Genomic DNA, 15,561 nt, shown 5'->3' on the forward strand with positions numbered 1-15,561 from the left:
AACAGTGGTATACACAAGGCGCGGGGAAGAAGGAGTGGGGGGGGGGGGGAGAAAACAGAAGACAATCAGAATCCAAATTTCTTACCCAGCTCAGCATTCAATATTCAGAGCTTCCTAGCAGCAAAGTATAAATAAGTAACGTTGCAGTGCAATGTGCGCATGTGAGCGAGTGTCGGAGGACAAGTGTCGGGTGTGTGCCATTTTGTGCAACGTGAATTCATTCTCACGGCTTGCTCCAACTTTGTGTTTTTAAGCAGCGAATGGTTTGCTCATTGTGTTAAAAAAAATAAAATACATGAATGAGTTGGAAGATGCTTCGACTTTGTTGTAGTCTAAGCGCGTTTTCAATATCCTGGTCAGATATTTTGCGCCTCTGTCTTCCGGAGGTCCGCGATAGTCTGTGACCCTCCGCTAGGACCTCCTTTCAACTGCTACTTCCCGACCTTATGGCACAGCTCTGATGGCGGCCAAACTTCTCTGCCGGCATTGCAGTTTTTGAGGCTAATGGCATTTCCGGTGGGACTTTATTGCGACGGGAATGATGAGGCGACTTGTCCGACTGTAAGGCGGAGCAACTGGAGCGAGTCGCAATGGAGCCGGCGCCCATATGCCGCATTAGTATGCATAATGTGAGCAACACATCTTTTTTAGAAGGGCCCCTCGTTTCAACTCGGTAGCGCCACCGAATGCATAACAATGTGCGTGGCTGAATGCCTTGCGGGGTCACCTCGGGGTCATTCCGCCTTGTAAAATGCACAAATAAAATCGCTTTGCCTTGAAATCTACATCAAAGCTACATAAAATGGATTGTAACCCGTAATGACATGTAACAATTACATTGCTACGGTACTGATTTGCCTTGTATCCGTAGTTGTGTATTTATTGTTCTATAAACCGGAAATGTGTTGCTTCACCTGGAGTAAACTTTCAGTTTCAGTGTGCCACACTCCTTAAAAAAAAACATCCGTATGTTTCTAAGCATCACACCCCTATTCAACACTCTTTGTATTTGTATGTGCCATAGTCCTTGTGGACTTTTATGCACATTTAGTAAACTTCAGTCATATATCGCTGTTTGCTACGTTCCGGCACATTTACCATTTCTGAGCACCACGCCCCAAGTAAACATGAAACATATTTTTGCATTCATCACGCCACCGGGAAACTTTCTGTTCAAGTTTCCATCTGTACCGTGATGTTGGTAATTAAAATAAAGGCCTTGCCCCAATGGACGCCTCATCCCATTTGCAGTTGAGGAAATCAAACCCTCCGCCAATGAAAATGCGTTGTATGCCAGCTGTTTTACCAATAAATCTGCGACATCCCGTGCGTGTTCTCACTTCAAATCTTGCATCTGTGCAGCTCTGTGCGGTGGTGACATCCGAGGCCCCTGGGGCACCATCCTGAGTCCCGGCTATCCGGACAGCTACCCGTCATCCCTCAATTGCACCTGGACTGTGGAAGTCAGTCACGGCAAAGGCAAGAGTCAATCAAGTGTTTTGCATATGCCAGAAACGGTACGAAGAAACAACTTCATAGAAGCTGTCTCTGTGCGTCGGACAGGCGTTCAGTTTCAGTTCAACTCGTTCCACTTGGAGGACCAACACGACTACCTGCTGGTCACGGAGAACGGGAGTTTCCTGCAACCACTGGCCCGCCTGACCGGCAATGAGTTGCCTGGCAACATCAACGCCGGTCTCTATGGCAACTTCAAAGCCCAATTGCGGTTCATCTCGGACTTCTCCATTTCCTACGAGGGCTTCAACATAACGTTTACCGGTAGAGTTTCTCAATATACCCTTTCGGCACATTTGCATTGGCTCGTTCTCATCTCTCGTTGAAGTCTTCATAACGCGGTGCGGTTGGAGATTTTGGGCAAAAGTGAATTGTACCTTCTGCCATCTAGTGACAGATCGTTTGATTGTTTTATTGTCATTCTACACCAGGGGTGACAAACTCGTTTTTGTAGTTAAGGTTTGCCTTGGAGGGCCGTTATGAATTTTGGGAAACCATAGAAATGTTTAATCCCCTCCACATATGACATACACAGCGCACAATAAAAATGATGAATAGCTGGTTTTAAAATCTGAAGTCAAGAATACTGGCTGTTATTGTGGATTATATGTGACGATTTGAAATTTTGCTTCTGACTTTAGCCAGCATCGTGGAACTTGACATGCTTGATTTGCTTTCGCGGACCACCTAAAATGGTGTGGCGGGCCAGATCTGGCCCCCGGGCCTTGACTTTGACACCCATGCTCTATGAGATGTTGATTTCATAGATAGATGAACAAAGATAACCATTATTTGTTGCAAATAACATTTGCACCAATTAAGGGAAATTGCCTCCCTTCCCATGGCACACCTATCGATCTCTCATGGCACAGCGGTGTACTGTTCTTTCCTAAATGAAAATGCCAAAAAGTAGCTGACTTCATATCGAGGTTTTCGCTACACAGAAGAAAAAAAAGCAACAAAAGAAACACAAGTGCTTTAAGAGTGGAGTGGGCCCTCAAAAGAATCAGAACATACCAACATATGGTGGTTTTTGAACGGCAAGGGTCACCCGCTGAGGGCTGGTAGGTATAAATGCTGACGCTCACACGTTTCTTTCACATAAAATAATTGTAATCAATTTAAAGTTGAAGGACTTAGGTCATTTTCAGGAAAAAAAAATGTATAATTGAGTCCGCATGATACCATTGAATGGCCCACGGCAGCCATTCAGGTTGAGAACATTTTTTTTACAATAGTGCACAGCTATTGAGAGCTAAAAATACACCTCCTCGCCGCAACACAGCCGCATATCCTGCTGTTGCAAGTTCGTGTTGGCGGTAAAGCGTCATTTTAGACAAATAGAGGTCTGACTCAGAGTGCCTTCAAGCAACCTATACCTCATAAGAGACTTGGAGGCGATATGGCAACCCAAATGTGTTGGGGGGGGGTGGAGGGGGAGTGGTGCGGGTCCGCAGGCTGCATTAAAATTAACAAGAAAACAAACGGCTGATTGGAGAGTCTGGCCAGATGACGTATTCGGATGTTCTGTTGGTAATGCAAGAGATAATGTTGCATATTTCAAGCCCAGACTTTACCCCCCCCCCCACACACACACACACACACCACCACCACCACCAATCTCCGTTTTTCACACTTGACTTTCTTTCAACCTGTTGGACTTCACTGCCAAAATCTCCGTTTTTAAGTCCAAAAACCTCGTGGTGAGACGAAAGTGTAGCTCAAATCTAGATGGGTGACAGAAGCAGGATCCATCAAACCATTTTCGATATTGTTTGTACTCATATGGATGGTAGGTAAATTGGAGCCTATCCCAGCTAACTTTGGAAGTGAGGCGGGCTACACCTTTGACTGGTCGCCAGCCAACCGCGGAAGCGTGATCCAACTGCGGTCTAATTAGTTCCAGAGTGACTTCTCACAGCACATTGGAGTACCGCACGAATGAATTATGTGGCTCGGTGTTGTCATTCAGAAACCTTTGGAAAATCAGCGCGTGTTAACACAACCTAAAAAAACAAAAACACCAGTGTTTTTTCTTGTGTTTTTGCTTTGCTTTACTGTTGGAGTTTGAAATTGTCCTGTCTGCCAGATGGCGTCGATTGCACGCCGAAATGTCTCCTCTCGAGTAGTGTCATAAAACATCCGACTCGCCTTTTGCGAGCATATTCTTACATAAAGCCTCGCTGAAAGGTTCTTAATTCTACTATTGCAGAATTCCTCCCCTACATATTGCGGTTGCGTTACAGCAAACGCAAGACATGGCGGGATTATGTTTTTTTTTTCTCGATTATGGAACACATCCATTTTTGTATTGCATAAATCCCTGCTGCAGCTTGGAATGTTTTTTTTTTTTTTCCCTTTCACCTGTCGAGTGAAATTACGCAATGTCAAGAACTACATAAAGTAAAACGATTTTACCCGCCTACACGTTTTACACAATTACAAACTTTTAAAATATTCCTGAGCTCTTCTTGTCACTCTTAACACTGTCAAGAAAAATGAGAAACGCTCACATATCACTTTTGATACAGACTCTCGCGTGCACAGTTCTCTCATTAAAAGGCGATGCCATACTTGCTTCAAGTGGAAGGTTTCTGTCAAATTCACACTAAAGGAGAATTAAACCAAACATAAAAGAAGACAATTGTATATTTAAACAGCACTGGTTTACCAATCCATATGCTTTTGTCAAATGAAAGTCTGCTAACTTAATACTAACCTATTGCAAAACATCATAGTTATGTGAATCAGGAGTGATGTGACAGTAATTATGTTTCTTAAAAAAACTGACACATGAAAATCACCAATAGATTTTTCTGCCGTTTATTGACCGCTGGGAGAACAGTAAAAGGAAGACACAAGGAACACATTGCTGCTGTTGCCCACAGTTCGCACTCTCCTACGTCACATAACACACCACCAGTCACCACCTCTTCAAGATACATTTAGATTTCCACCGCGGTGGGCTTGAAAAAAAAAAACCCCATCATGTTTAAAACCCAGGTTCCATTCCGACTCTTTCCACAGAGTACACGCTGGAGCCATGCGAGGATCCCGGGACGCCGCGCTTCGGTCGGAGAAACGGTTACAACTTCGGCATCGGCGACACACTGTCGTTCTCTTGCGATATGGGCTACCGCCTGGAGGGGGCGCCAGAGCTGATCTGCCTGGGTGGCGGCCGAAGGATGTGGAGCGCTCCTCTGCCGAGATGTGTCGGTATGTGCGCGCATTCGACAGTTCAACGGTTTGATTCTCTTCGGGTACAGTGACTGTAAACCCGCATTGACGTTTTATAAAAGCCATTAAAAAAAATGAATTTTCGATCGAATCAAATATTTGGATGGCAAATACTCATTCCAAACGAGCCGCGTAATTTGGTTTTTCGATAATTTGACTCCACTTAGCCACGGTGCTCCTATTGAGCGTGATAATAGTTTTAAGCACATTAGCATTAGTCTGAAGGCTCTGTGCATTCACACCAGGACTTGCTAGATTTGATTGAACTGATTCAGCGGCGCGATTTTCTTTTTTTCCACAAGCATGCGCTTAGCAGTGCAAGCGCAGCGTTTAGTGGATAATCAAAAAAGAACAACGATGCATGCGCCTCTCGGTTTGATTTGCGGGAGGCGGCCGACCGTTTACGGGCACATCGCTTGGCCTTGGGCAGCTTCATGGAGGCAACCAAAACCTGCAGCTGTAGTAATGGGCTCCAACAAAAAAGTAAGATGCTGTTCATGGGGCGTCGGGTTGGGACTTTTGACTTTGTGAGTGCAGCAGACGCCTTTACATCACTACACATCTATTTTAATGAAGCCAAAAAGTCCCGTCTCAACGGATCTCCTGGACGGAAACCGATGTGTGTGATTCTTGTTGCATGCCTCCGCAGTAGCGGCGGAGTCTGTTTGCTTTTTTTTTTTGACTGGATTCCGCAATGGCGTTCAACCTTGGGACCCAATCAGCAAGATGTCTATTGGTAGGGATTACAGAGCGTGTTCTCGGAGCAAACACTGCGGATGTTGGCTGTAGATCAGTGAAGATACGCTGGCAAACGCGCACATGCAGAAAGCTGTCTTGGAGACGAAGCTGGGGGAAAAAAAAATGAATAAATCACTCGACAAGGGATCAGCATAATGAGAATGTGTGCTTACACATAACAAACACCTGTCACGTAAGTGTGTGTGTAAGTGTGAAAGTGATAGAAGATTAAGGTATGCAAAACACTGAATTGTTACTGCAGAATACACTGACGATACGTCCGTTCTCCTGGAATAATGTCCCAAAATGAAAAATCAAAATCAAAAAATGATGGATGATAAATTGGTGAATATCCACGCGATAAAATTCACTCAATGACTGGTAAAAAAAAAAAAAAAAAAAAAAAAAAAAAGTCATGACATGGTGGTCGCAAAAAGAAAGGAAAGAAACACAGTGTCATTTTGGAGCGTCAGTTGCGATGGATCATGCAAAGTGACGGACGGCCTTGCGTGCCGGTTTTCGGCCGCCGTAGTGTGTATGCGTCGCTATATTTAGTTCCTGTTGCATCGCTGCGCGTCTTAAGTCAAATAATCACACCTCCATTGTCGCATTGCTAACTTTAGGCTTTTTGTTGTTGCTGAGCATTTTACTGAGCATTTAGTAAAGGGAACCAGTAACGACCAGAGCCATTACTATTTATTTATTTGTTTTTTTATTATGGGTAGGATAAGAAAATGCTGTGTCTCTGCCTTGGTTGTCTTTGTTTGTTGCTCCCAAGTAGGTCAAGCAGAGGGAAGTGGTGCCTTTTTATAAAGCATTTAAAGTTTCACTGGCTCCGCCTTTCCCCTCCATTGTTCCTTGCAATTCTCCCCACGTTATCTTCCATTTAGCAAGGAAGGGGGGTGGATAAATGGGTTCGAAAATGGAAGAAAAAAAAAAAGAAAAGTGAGAGTGATTGGAGTAGGTGAGGGTAAAATCGCATTGTTCATGGAGAGGGCGAGAAGAAAGAGCGCGAGAGGTGGGGGCCGAGAGGTAATTTGCTCAATGGAAAGCTGCCACAATGTGATTTATTGACACGAAGACAGCTGTAATACGACTGTTACACCAGTAGCGACACAGAGACGGGGTTTCGCAGCGGTGCCTGTGAGATGGTGTATTCACATGGGACATGCTGATACAGGGTGCAGAGTGGCTTCCCAGTCGAGTGGGAATCTGGAGGTAATTTACTCATTGGAATTGCACTGCTGTCTCATTTTCTCACAATGGAGGGTAGTAGATTGCTGACAACACAGCACTTAAGCCCGGTTATTAAATTAGCCGTGCACAAATTCACATTAGGACTGTTCAACCGTTTATGGGGGCGAAAGGTGATCAGCGTTTTCTTGGAAAAGGAAAATGGATTGAAAAATCATCTCATAGAGTGCACATCCGCGTATGTGTGGTTTGTAATTCCCAAATGTTTTGGTGGTCAGGCCAAAGCAATAATGGTTTTGCTCTGGCACCATCTGGTGGCATCTGAGTGCCAAGGACCTGTTCAAATGAGTTGAGAAGCTTCATTTAGACAAAAGTAGTGTTTTGGCAGCTTTCAGCAATTACGGTACAGCATAAATTCATTTAAGGGTTCATATTCAAACCATAGGGTGACACACAAACCAATTTACATTTTACAGCAAATAAAACGGGGCTTGTAAACCATGAAAAATCAAGCTCTTATTTTTGCTCTCAAATGTTGTGTACGTGTTTGCTCATGTTAATAACTTCATCTTTTGAACTCCAAATATTGCTTCACTTTGGAAACATTATTGTAATATCCTTGAATATTTGTGGGGTTTTCTTTTTCCTTCGTAAGCTGAGTGCGGTTCCTCCGTCATGAACAACGAAGGCATCCTGCTCTCGCCCAACTACCCACTGAACTATGATAACAACCACGAGTGTATCTACAGCATCCAGGTAAATAGCGGCTACTTTATGAAGAGGGCCCACATTTTGTTGTGCTAAATAGCACAACAAGTCGCTAAAAATGACAACACAGCTGTCATCAAACCACTGCTAGCTACACAAGCATTAGCATTGTAGCACTCTGTATAGAGAGAAGATACGCAATGAACGTACAATGAAATAAACGTAAACTAAAAGTAACATACCCAACAGACATATAATAAGGAATGCCACGCTATTTGTACCTGCATTTGTCTACCTGGCATACGTAGGTTGGCCTTTTATTAGCATTAGCTTTGGAGCTAGCTTCTTCTTATTCCCCACTATCTATCCCCATGGATCTGAACATTAGCCTCTGACATTGAAGTCTGTGCCGCTAAACAGGTTCAGGCTGGGAAAGGCATCAACATTTCTGCCCGGACGTTTCACCTGGCCCAGGGGGACATACTCAAGGTATGTACTCCATCTCCCACTGGTATCATATCTCCCCCAAAAAATAAAAACAGTCATCTGTCCTTACCTTGTCATCTGTTTTTATCTAAAATCAGATTCACGACGGCAAGGACAACACGGCCCATGTACTGGGGGCCTTCACCGGCACGTCCATGTTGGGCCTGACTCTCATCTCCACTTCCAATCACCTGTGGCTGGAGTTTTACAGTGACCCAGAAGCCACGGGGGAAGGATTCAAATTGGTCTACTCCAGTGAGTTCGCAGCAGTTTCCTTTCATATCCATTGCTGTCCGGCGCATGTCTCGGGGGAATCACGTACGACAGTTTAGCTGGGTCGTGCAGCCTCATAAATTGCAAGGCGGGCGTGGACCGTGTTGGTCAGATGGATGGTGGCGGGAGTTCTCAGGGTGAAGAATGGCACAAAGTGGAGAAAGGACATCTAAGGGCTGAAGGATGTATATTTTACTGTGTAAGTAAAATTGGAGGAACGGAGGTGTATCATGTGGATGCGTTTGTGGCAATATTTTATCTCTTCGAGTACTTGCAGGGATGAACATTATTTATGCAGTGTATGTCTTCACATCCCGCTCTAAAATGTTCCTTTACGTGTGAAGTGTGTGCTCTTTTGGTTTTAAGTCTGGAGATTGACTTGGATGCAACCGTTCCGTGACGTGTTGAATATATCGGGCATTTATCCGTTCCAACACTTTTGCCCACCCGCCGAAACATTCTTTCAAATGATATTGTCTTCCCGATGCAATTTATCTTCGGGGTAACGCCGTAGATACCGGCTTGGGTCTCGCAAGGATAAACACTATTTATATAACGCTTCATATCCTGTTCTTGAAATGGTTGCGAGCGAATAAACGGGAATCGTCTTCGTATTACCATGGAAACAGCTCCGACAGACTCGAGGACGTTGAATGAAAAATGGTGTGGAGCTGCTCGTGTATCACCGCCTTGTTTATTAAATACAGATGAGAACTCAAAATATGATAGCTAAGAAAGTTAGTCAGACTCAAGCTGTTTTTCCCTGTCCGCTGCGTGTCTCTATTGCAGGTTTCGAGCTGTCTCATTGCGAGGACCCGGGCGTGCCGCAGTTTGGCTTCAAGGTCAACGACCAAGGACATTTCTCCGGCAGCAGCATCACGTACCGATGCGAGCCCGGCTACACGCTGCACGGGGCCACCACGGTCAAGTGCATGACGGGCGAGAGGAGAGCCTGGGATAACCCCCTTCCTTCCTGTATCGGTACGTTACCGTGGCGATCAATTGACGCAACTCTTTATCTCCGGTACGAATGGATTTTGTGCTTTGCGGCCCATTTTTTTTTTTTCTTTCTGCTTCTGAGTCATTTATTCATGCTGAATAGCATCAGTGCCACCAAGACCCAATGCGTGGAATTGGTACTAAGCTGAGTTTTATTTACAGATAGCTGTGTGGTTTTCCCAGGATATTATCATCCATGTAAATAATCGGTTATGAATGGATTTTGTGTTTTGGGGCCCATTTTTTTTTTTTCTTTCTGCTTCTGAGTCATTTATTCATGCTGAATAGCATCAGTGCCACCAAGACCCAATGCGTGGAATTGGTACTAAGCTGAGTTTTATTTACAGATAGCTGTGTGGTTTTCCCAGGATATTATCATCCACTCTAAAAAAGCCGATTCATTCCAGAGATCTTATCAACCTTTTCCCCCAAACCGATCTATTTGTTTCTTTGCGATTTTTTTTCTTCCCTGTGATAAAGCAAATACAATGAGATAAAATAATGGTTTTATTTATCTCTTTTCAAGCCGAATTGTTTCTTTGAGAAACCCAGTTACTCTGACTCGGGTCACAAGCACATTTTAATCATTCTCAGTGGAGCCTTCGGGCATTTTGACAAAAACAAAAGAATGCAACCTACCTGAATGTGAATTACATCCACGCAGCGCGAGGCTTTCAAGGAGGGGCGGCTGCTTTGTTGAATTCAAGGCTTCGCTTTTGAAATACGCCATGAAAATATAATGGCATATTTTAATCCATTTTCCCCACCCGCAACGGACTGAATAGTGAGACCAACAAGAAAACATTCATGTGTCGTGGCAATGTAGATGAAAAACCTGCATCAAATTATAGCAGCTCAAATTTCAACATGACCAAATATGTGATGCAGTGATTATTGTGATGGCTATGTACCCAATAAACACCAAAAAAACAATACTGTATCATCACAATGTTTCCATGATGCAGCGATTGCACAATAATCCCTGTTCTGGATGAAAAAAAAAAGATACATCACATGTTTGATGCAATTGAAATTGATCATGTTTTAAAGTTTAAGTGTTCACAATATCATTTAATGTTCATAATTCACGAGGCAGTCAAAAAAAATGGATTTTGGCAGTGTGCATGCATTTACTGGTCTCACATTTCATCCATCTGCATCGATATGTAGTCGTCTCCTTTTATGTTTTGCATCGTCGTTTCATCTCTTTGGGTTAAATGGCAGAAAGCAGCAACAAAAAAATCGGGGCTACAGCGAAGATAGCAAGCAGGAAGTGCCTCGAAAACAGATGGATGGCTGCAATAAGCAGAACAGCAAACGTAAAAGTTTAAAGAACCTTTTCTCTTCCTTCATCCGCCGGCCCTCAACGCTCTTGATTTGAAATTCAGCTTAATAAGCCTCCGTCCCTCCTCACTATCAATAATGGAACGCTCATAAAACCGAAGGCCGATATTCTGACTTTATTTTTTAGCAGTCACATACTCTGACTGCTGCTCATCCCCCTCCTCCCATCTTCATGTTATATTGCTTTTTCTTTTTTTTTTTTTTTTTTTATTACCCCTTTCTGTCTTTAACACCCCCAAAACCTTCGTTTTCTACTTTCTATGTCTTTTTTTTATTTTATTTTATTTTATTTTAAAGCAAGGAGCGGACTCTTAAAATTGCTCCTCATATTCAAGCTAATATATTCCAGTGAGGGAGGAATGCCGGCGAGAAATAGAAACACAGGCACAGAGGGAAAGCGGAGATGACATGGAAATGGTGGAAATATATAACGGCAAGGGAGAGAAAGATTGAAAGGGGGCGATTTATATTTTGTCATACAAAGACCAGGAGGAGCGTGACCTCATTAGTATTTTTCTTTATGCTGAAAACTACAGTTGGTAAATTGGGAGCCCCATCTCATTCGTTGCCTCCTTTAATGAAAATTCAAAATTTTGTAGTATTTTGTCCCACGAAGTTAAAAAAAAAAGCACTGAATAAATAAAAAAACAGCAACACCATTTTGAGTGATTTAAACTCGGTGTGTACGTAATTTGTTAATAATTGGCCTTGATGCTTTTGTTGCAATAGTGCAGTTTAACCGGAATGTGGGGAAACATTCGTGCATATTTCTACTAATATAGCACCTTCCCTTCAACATGGCCACATTCGTAACCTATTTTCTCAGGAAGTTGCATTTTCCTTTGAGGTGAACATCTGATGCAACGATGCCTTGCAGTAAAACATGACGTCTCTTTACGACGGCGCACATACGGCGAAACCTTTTCACAATAAAAAGCTAGGCCGGGTATGTGTTGCAGATATCTGTCATTCGGCTATGCCAAGTCAAAAAGAAATTTCACTGAGTCGCTACTTGGTTCTGATTCTCTTGACAGACGAGTAAATGGACTCAATATTTGAGGAAATTCAGTCGAAATGTTTTGCAATTCTGCTACATACCACCATTTTTGTTTGTGTTAGCCGAGTGTGGCGGACGTTTCAAGAGTGAGTCTACGGGGAGGATTCTTTCTCCCGGATACCCGTTTCCGTATGACAACAACCTCCGGTGCACCTGGACCATCGAGGTGGACTCTGGGAACATTGTTAGGTAACAAAGGACCGTGGCGAACAACAGTCTCGTCCAGAATACTGTTTTCAGTGCCTTGTATTTGTTTTTCTTACGTTTTCTGAAGCCTTCAGTTCCTGGCGTTTGACACCGAGGCCAGCCACGACATGCTACGGGTCTGGGACGGACCTCCCACCAATGAAATGTCTCTGGCCGAGCTCAGCGGGTCACTGCTGCCCGAGGGCATCCACTCCACTCTGAACACCGTCACCGTTCAATTCGAGACCGACTTTTACATCAGCAAGTCGGGATTCGCCATCCAGTTTTCCAGTGAGTCATCGCCCAACCTGGAAATGCAGCGACCGAGTCCGGTGGCTCGTCACATCAAGCGCGTTTCTGAGGCGGTGGAAAACTGAAATGATCCAACTAGCAAAGAGCGCATGTGAAGCGAAGGGCTTGACCCACTTTCTTAGTGGGCGGATCATCCCCCGGCCCTTTGATTATCCCCAACAGGAAGAATATTGACGTCTGATTTAAACAAGGTCCACATGCTTGAACTGATGCACTCGATTGATCTGTGCAGGCTCAGTCGCAACTGCCTGCAGGGACCCGGGGGTGCCGATGAACGGCACCCGCAGCGGCGACGGCCGGGAACCAGGCGATTCGGTGTCCTTTCAGTGCGACCCGGGATACGAGCTCCAGGGGGATGACAAAATCACCTGCATACAAGTCGACAACAGATACTACTGGCAGCCCAGCCCGCCCGTCTGCATCGGTGAGAAGTCCTCCCTTCAAAGCGGAGATGTCAAGGGAAACGCTGATTGATTATCTGTGTTTCAGCTCCCTGTGGAGGCAACCTGACCGGCTCCAGCGGCTTCATCCTATCCCCAAACTTTCCACATCCCTACCCGCACTCCAAGGACTGCGACTGGCTCATCGCCGTCAATCCCGATTATGTCCTGTCGCTCGCATTCATCAGGTACCGATTTTTTTTCTTGAAAAGTTCACTTATCTTTTGTTTTATTGGCATACTTTACGGCTTTCCTTGGGAGAGTGCAAATCCAGCAAGAGTGCAAGTTTTTTCCCCAGAGTTTAAAGAGCAGCAAAGTCAGTCAGATTTATACGGGAAAAACAATAATACGCTAACCTGAGCTCTCCTCTCCTAAATCCCCTCCTGGCCAGTTTTAATATTGAGCCCAACTATGACTTCCTGTACATCTACGACGGTCCGGACAGCAACAGCCCCCTGATCGGCAGCTTCCAAGACAGCAAACTGCCTGAGAGGATCGAGAGCAGCTCCAACACCATGCATTTGGCCTTCAGAAGCGACGGCTCCGTGTCCTACGCCGGCTTTCACCTGGAATACAAAGGTGAAAGCACCCGCGAATCATCCTTGCAGAGGGGATCTTGAGAAGTCAATATTCCTTTGACCTCTTGCTTCCTTGCCATTCAGCTAAGTTGAGGGAGTCCTGCTTTGACCCGGGAGTGGTGCTGAACGGGACCAGACTGGGATCAGACTATAAACTGGGCTCCACGGTTACCTTCTACTGCGAGGCTGGATATGTTCTGCAGGTACTTGGTTGGATGGATGGATGGATGAGTGGATGGAGAATCTGATGGGTTGATGATTAGTTGGCTCAAGGCTCATCATCAGTATTTTTTTTTTTTTGCCTTCAATGTTTTATCTTGTCCTCAGGGTTACTCTACTCTAACCTGCAGCATGGGAGACGATGGCAGACCCGGATGGAACCGGGCTTTGCCGAGCTGTCAGGGTAGGAATGCCGTTTCTGTCAGAGACCCACCAAAAAGATTCCTCCACTCAAGTTAACTTCTTCCGTAACCTCATATTACGTCCGTTTCCAGCCCCCTGCGGAAGTCGCTCCACGGGATCAGAAGGAACCGTTTTATCTCCAAACTTCCCTCGAAACTACACCACCGGACAAACCTGCGTCTACTCCATAGCTGTGCCGCGTGAATTTGGTGAGCATCTGAGAAGCTTTAATTGAATTACAATTTATACGAGAATATCTTAAGGTCCAAATGTGATACATAATGGCAGCGCAAGTGGACAGATCAGATCGACCGTACAAATACAAACTGTGCAGAGTGCAGAATCAGCCATAAAATGGTCTACATATGCTTCATGAGGGCAGTGTTTAGTAAAGCTATCATAGAATACAAAATAAACAGTGCACTACCTACTGTACACAACAGTTCACACCAAACTTGAATGTTTGGAGTTCAACGATTCAGAGTTTGAGATAAAATTCCAAGAAAATGGTCCACAAATCGGACGAGTCCAAAATCGAAAACAGCTCCCCCGCTGTCGTGATGATTGATGAGTGTGTGCGCATTTACTTTGGCTTTTTGTGAGTTGTATACAATTTAACAAGGATGATTAGGCAAAGAAAACAGCAAATAGGTTAAAGACATGAAAATTGCACACTTGGTATAGCCTCAGTTGTTGGAGTGAAAAGCACTAATTAATCGTGTGATCACAATTCTTCCCTCTTTTCAACCTGATTTCAATGAGTTCATTTTTGACTTCCCAAGATCAAACCTTTGAATGTTTTAACCTTCACGGATCAAAGCCGTGGGCATATAAGAGCTGGATCAAAAGATGCTGGCTGTCCAGTCATTTCCTTCCAGGTCAGGATTAATCAGTGAAGCAGTGGCTGAAAGATGATGCTGTTTTCTCTCTGATCCGGTCAGCTTTTGTTTTGCAGCACGACTGTTAAGAGTAGCAGGCTTTTTCTTCCATTTTGGCTCCTTTCTTCAAGCCACGTATAGACCATTCCATCTCCAGCTAATTGGGCCAACATTGTTTGATGCAGTCCTGCCAACTTGTTGGCTTCACTCCACATCAACAATACAGTATGGAATCCCTTGAGGTTCTTGCCATATTGTACATTGCCCCCCGCACAGCTGCACCTGGTTGGCATTCATGACAAAATGCCCCCATTGAGATTAATTAGATTTGGAATTAAAGCTGCAAGCCCCGATGAATGTGACTTTGGATTCTGTTTCACTCCATTCTCTGCCTGCATTAGATGGTGAAGGCGAAAAATCTTTACAATATGTCAAGCATACCACAGCTGTTGATTGGGGCTCATTTGTTGACAGGCTTGATTTCGTCAGGTCATAGCCTTGTCTAATAGGAAAAAAAAACAAAACAGTGCTTTGTTGCCATATTGTGGCATGCATCGCTATTTAAAATCCTAGATTGGTAGATTGGGATCGGACTATAAACTGGGTAGATTGCTGTCAGTTACTCCTGGACTCCACCTAACGCCACAGCAAATATCCGAGCTTCGCTGGAGTGAACTGCGAATATGTCGGGGATTATTAGCCTACTGTACAACTTTCAGGGGCGTACGAACTTCAAGGCACCGATGTATATATATCACGCGCTAGCAATGTGTTGTCTGACAGCATATTAGCTAACCGACTCTGACTTGCAGCCAGTAATTATTTGAGACGGGGTCCAATTGTGCCCGCCGGCGCTGTGTATAAATAGCATCTCTCCCAAAGACCATCAATGGTCACCCGTCTCATTCCATTTAGCGAGCGGTGTTCGTCGCGTCGCCTCTGTGACGACGCTTTTGACGGTGAGAAGCTAGCATTTGCTCGGCCTGCATATTCAAGGCCAGATCCGCCCCCGCGCTCAGCAGCAGCTTGTTTTTGTTGTTGCTGTCAGTGCTCATTAAAAAAAAAAAAAAGAAAAGAAAGAAAAGAAAAGAAATGCACACACATATACAATTTGTGCTCTGGAAGGTTATTCCTTGATTTGATGATATCCCACACTGAATATGAGTGGAAACGTTCATTTTTTTTTTTTTTTTTGATAATCTGCAAGCAGTTCG

General features: G+C 44.4%; 1 protein-coding gene across 1 annotated transcript in view; it reads left to right on the top strand.

The window, feature by feature from the left end:
* The window catches only part of csmd3b (CUB and Sushi multiple domains 3b), a 207,296-nt gene that overhangs the window by 144,285 nt on the left and 47,450 nt on the right, over positions 1–15,561 (top strand). Inside the window, exons 19-33 of the mRNA XM_019863576.1 lie at positions 1,363–1,479; positions 1,564–1,779; positions 4,543–4,731; positions 7,340–7,440; positions 7,813–7,881; positions 7,977–8,133; positions 8,941–9,132; positions 11,614–11,740; positions 11,826–12,028; positions 12,282–12,473; positions 12,539–12,677; positions 12,881–13,068; positions 13,152–13,270; positions 13,395–13,470; positions 13,562–13,678. Of these exons, the coding sequence (XP_019719135.1) occupies positions 1,363–1,479; positions 1,564–1,779; positions 4,543–4,731; positions 7,340–7,440; positions 7,813–7,881; positions 7,977–8,133; positions 8,941–9,132; positions 11,614–11,740; positions 11,826–12,028; positions 12,282–12,473; positions 12,539–12,677; positions 12,881–13,068; positions 13,152–13,270; positions 13,395–13,470; positions 13,562–13,678 (2,202 nt within the window). The remainder of the gene's footprint in view (positions 1–1,362; positions 1,480–1,563; positions 1,780–4,542; positions 4,732–7,339; positions 7,441–7,812; positions 7,882–7,976; positions 8,134–8,940; positions 9,133–11,613; positions 11,741–11,825; positions 12,029–12,281; positions 12,474–12,538; positions 12,678–12,880; positions 13,069–13,151; positions 13,271–13,394; positions 13,471–13,561; positions 13,679–15,561) is intronic.

This window comes from Hippocampus comes, unplaced genomic scaffold (assembly GCF_001891065.2).
Source record: "Hippocampus comes isolate QL1 unplaced genomic scaffold, H_comes_QL1_v1.1 scaffold91, whole genome shotgun sequence".
Taxonomy (NCBI): domain Eukaryota; kingdom Metazoa; phylum Chordata; class Actinopteri; order Syngnathiformes; family Syngnathidae; genus Hippocampus; species Hippocampus comes.